The sequence below is a fragment of the Eurypyga helias genome, unplaced genomic scaffold, assembly GCF_000690775.1.
Source record: "Eurypyga helias isolate BGI_N326 unplaced genomic scaffold, ASM69077v1 scaffold23868, whole genome shotgun sequence".
In the NCBI taxonomy this organism is placed as follows: domain Eukaryota; kingdom Metazoa; phylum Chordata; class Aves; order Eurypygiformes; family Eurypygidae; genus Eurypyga; species Eurypyga helias.
This window is the reverse complement of record NW_010266759.1, coordinates 31,873-35,979: the sequence shown is the minus strand read 5'-3', so window position 1 is coordinate 35,979 and position 4,107 is coordinate 31,873. Positions and strand designations below refer to the sequence as shown.

The 4,107-nt window shown below is 42.5% G+C and overlaps 1 protein-coding gene across 1 annotated transcript in view; it reads left to right on the top strand.

Annotated features, from left to right (window-relative positions):
• Positions 1–1,744: 1,744 nt before the first annotated feature.
• The window catches only part of EPM2A (epilepsy, progressive myoclonus type 2A, Lafora disease (laforin)), a gene marked incomplete at its 3' end in the record, with an annotated part of 33,150 nt that continues 30,787 nt past the window's right edge, over positions 1,745–4,107 (top strand). The window contains exon 1 of the mRNA XM_010157210.1: positions 1,745–1,846. Within this exon, the coding sequence (XP_010155512.1) occupies positions 1,745–1,846 (102 nt within the window). The remainder of the gene's footprint in view (positions 1,847–4,107) is intronic.

Below are 4,107 nucleotides of genomic sequence, written 5' to 3'. Positions count from 1 at the left end.
GGGGTTGGAATTGGATGGTCTTTAAGGTCCCTTCCAACCCAAACCAGTGTGATTCTATGAGGTGGAAGAGGAGACTTGTACTCCTGAAGGGTCATACCTCTGCTGACCCAGGGTGATGATGCTGATCTGCATCCAGGGGCTGTCGCTTAAAGCCGTGTATCTCTTCTGGACTGAATCAAATGATTCCTCTTTGGGCTCCGGCCAAAGTGAGGTTTCTTCAGGGTTGATACTTTGTTTACCTGCTGTGAGCTCAGCTGAAAGGCCTGTTATCCAGGAGGGCTTTTAACCGTGCTACAGTATCTGTGGAAAACAGGTTAATTATGTTAAGCTTTAGAATCTGGGAAGAGGTTTACCCATTAGAAAAAACAAATGAATGTATATACTTTTTTTTTTTCCCCTCAACTGTGTCCTGTGTGACTTTCTGTGTATTTTGTTTTTGTTGTACGTTCTTCAGAACTGGGTTTGTCTCTCAGCTTGAAAAGTAAAAGTATGTTGTGCCTACCATCAGAACTAAATAAATACAAGATGAAACTTATGCTTGACTTTTGTTTTTGTGAGTTTATGCTTGAACACTCCTCTCTGCCTTTGTCCCCTTTACTCTGGTCTAAACAAATTGTAGGTACTATGCAAGATACATCTTGGGTAGAAGGACAGAGGAGTTCCTTAAGGATATGCCCCAAATCTGTATTTTGTGATGATGGAATGCAGTCTGTTGGCACCTTACATTTTGAGAAGGTGGAAAATATATATAAAATATATAAAAAGTATAAACGTATATATTTAAAATGTTGATGCATTTTCACATAACCTTTAGTTGGATGCAGTTGGTGCTTGCTTGAAGCTTGACAGGTACAGTATTGCCAGTTAAAGCTGAAAAATCTATATTGTAGTGACTTGTAGAGGTGAGCAGGGCTTTATGCCCTCCAAAATAAAACCCATCTTCGGTTTTGGGGTGGGGGGGGAGAGAAAAGGAGGCATCTTGTCTGCACTTACATGCTGCTGCTCTTCTCTGTGGTTCCTGGGGCGCCCAAACTGAACACCACCACGCAGTTCGGCTTGGAGATGGTTATTGGGTTACGCAGCCTGCGGCTTGGTGCGTTGGCCTTCCAGCATTTCCAGTTCGTGCTCCTGTGGGCTCGTTATTTCCAGTTTGAGCCACGTATTGAACAAGGTACTCTTCTGGTGATAGTTGAAAAAGACTGGTACGTTGACGGTGTAATAGAGGTTTTCATGATGTTGTAAAATAGTGAAAGTGTCAGAAGTCGAATTTGCTCGTGGCTTCCAAAGGTAGAGCATGCGATTGAAAACGCTGGTGATAGTAAGGCACGTTCAAATTTTATTCTTTAAGCGGCAGTGTGTTGAAACCTAAACCAATCTGTCTTCTTGGCCTCAGCTCAAGGGAACGAACCAGGTGTAATTTCTTGTTTTAATGGGGGAGGCTCTTTAAAGGCTGTGCAGGGTTAATACCTCTTTGTCATTTGCATGGGGGAGGCTGTAACAGAATAGCAGATGCGTGGGGCTGAGCTTTCGCAGGGTAAAGCAAAGTAAAAAGTCTTTGAGGCCGTTCTGGAGAGGGACAGCTGGATGCAACATTATTTTTCCGTAACCTGTATGCATCTCGGTTTTTTCTTTCTTTCCCAAAGCTCATCTCCAGATCCCCAAATTAGGTAGCAGGCTATTACTAAAAAACAAGAAAGGAGAACACCCAGCTGGCGAGGGTAGGTGGCACTTCGCACCCCCCCGCATGCCGGCGCTTTATGCGGTGCTGTTCCCACCGGGTGTCGCTGTTTCACCTCGCTATCGCCAGCGCCTGCTCGGGCTGCTTCCACATTTCGCGGAGTGCTCGGTGTAGGCTGTCCCGCTGCTGGAAACAATCCAGGGATTTGCTTGCTGCCCCCACCCCAGCCGTGTTTGAAGGAGGTAGTTCCTTAGGAGAGGGACGTACAGTGCAAGTGGGCGCTGACAGTTGAATGACTGTGCATAATACGCGTTTTGTTCCTGCCAGGCTGTTTGCTTCCTGGGCAATGCTGGGTGACTTTTCCTCCCTTCTGAAAGTCGTTAACTTTATGAGCAAAAGCGGGTAACTTTGAAATCTACGACCCAATACCTCTTTAATGAATGGAGAGAAACTGTTGTTTACAAAGTCCAATAGATCCCGGTGTTTTGGTTTCAACCCCCCTGACGTTACTTAGCATGCATTACTGTATAATTGGTGGCAGGTTTTTCGTTAATTCCTATCTGTATGTCCGCATTAGCCAACTTACACCGAGCAGGCTCCTGGAGGTCAGTAAAACAACGGAGAGTTGCCCATGAAACTGCAAAATTTGAAGAATAAAAATAAGAACGTACACATGCATTTCTCTGGATTTGGCAGGTAGGTGTCATTTTCCACTCAGAGATAATAAGGGGCCAGCTCTGACTGCTGTGAGAGCCTAATTAAAGCATTAGTGGTTATAATGATAAAATTCCAATAAACGCATTGTTTATGCAAATACTTTATTTACCATTATTCCCATCCTCCACTTTGCTCCCTGCCCTCGCTTCCAAGTGATAGCATCACGCAATATAGGTCAAGAATTTATTTTTGATGGTGAGAAGCACTGAGAAGTGATAAGTAACTGGGATGATACTTTGGTTAAGATTTTGCCATGGTTACTGTTTAGATGTAGCTTGTTTCCTGCCTATAGTTCAGTAGTCTCTTCTGGTGTGATAAAGTAAGTATCAGTTATAGACAGTACGGTGCCACAGGGAGCTTCAAAGCAGTTAGGAAGACTGTGTTACATTACACATTTTCTTACTATCTGCCATTATTCTATCATCTGCATTTCCTTTATTCTTATTTCCACCATCTGTCTGAGAAAAGGCTCTTTTTCATATGAGCTGAATTCCCTTTTAGTGGCTTTTCTCTGGCTTAATCTATATCATTAGACTGGGCATTTGCTTAAAAATTCTTCGTGCCGTAGCAGCTCTCACTGAGAAACACCTGTGCCTAAGCAGACCTAGAGAGAGAAACTATAACACGTTTTTGAAAGTTGCCTTTGAAAATTCTTATTTTCTCATCTCTGATTGAAAAACACAAAAAAAAAGAAAGGAAAAAAGCCTTAGTGATTTACAGCATTAAGTGCTGAGGAGGGCTTTCTTGTAAACCATTTAGTTCTAATTCTGTCATAATTAAAAAAAATCAATACAAAGAGTTCTCTTAGGAGTAGGCTAACAGACTAAAAAATCTCAAATTCAACCTGGGTTTTAATAGATTTAAAACTTGTTTCCTTGGCTATATATGTCAGCCCTACAAAATTAGAATTTGAAACAGTCTGCTTTAAATTTGGGAGAAAATGAACGTCTGGTGTATGGTGCAAGTAGTCTTCTGCTTTTTGGATGTCTCTTTTGGGCTGACAAACACAAGGGAACATTTCTGAAAATTAAATCAGTCATGAAGAAGGCGTTAGTGAACTAGGTGTGGCAAATTCAACAATTTTGTCTTACAGTAGCATTGACAGCAGAAAAAGTAACATTACAAAGCTGAGTAAGTATACTTTCTTTAAGCATACAAATAAGGGTTAATACGTGGCATGCAGAATTAAAATGTGCTACTTGGTGCTATTTGTCAGAGGTGTAAAAACAAAGGGGAGCTATTCAGGGGCTTTGCTGAGACTTCAGAAAGGTGGGACTCCAGTCCCACACCCCAGCCTGCCTGTGGTAGACTCAAACTGCCAAAATAACTGACCTCGCTGTGTTCCAGTAAAGGGAATTCCGCCTCCCCTACCTCTGCTTTTTAACAATTGATAGCAATTCAGCCTGGGGGGATTGAGGCAGATCCTATTTCAGGACATCAGAGATTGAATTTAGTTCAAACAGTTAGGCAGCAGGGAAACTTTCATGACGGAATCTGGTGTAAAGGGTAAGTAAATTTGAGTGCTGTAAGTGTAGTGATGGAGGTCCAATTAGAGCAGTGTCTGATAGTGACACCCTGCAGGAGCACATTCAGGTAAGTCTTGAGAATCAGGTCCAAAATAGGACTTGAGGCTTTTCTTTGTTGTAATGTTGGTATGAAAGATAAGAAAGCTAGCAAGTGCTTAATCTCTTAAATCCAGCCCCTCCCCCCCC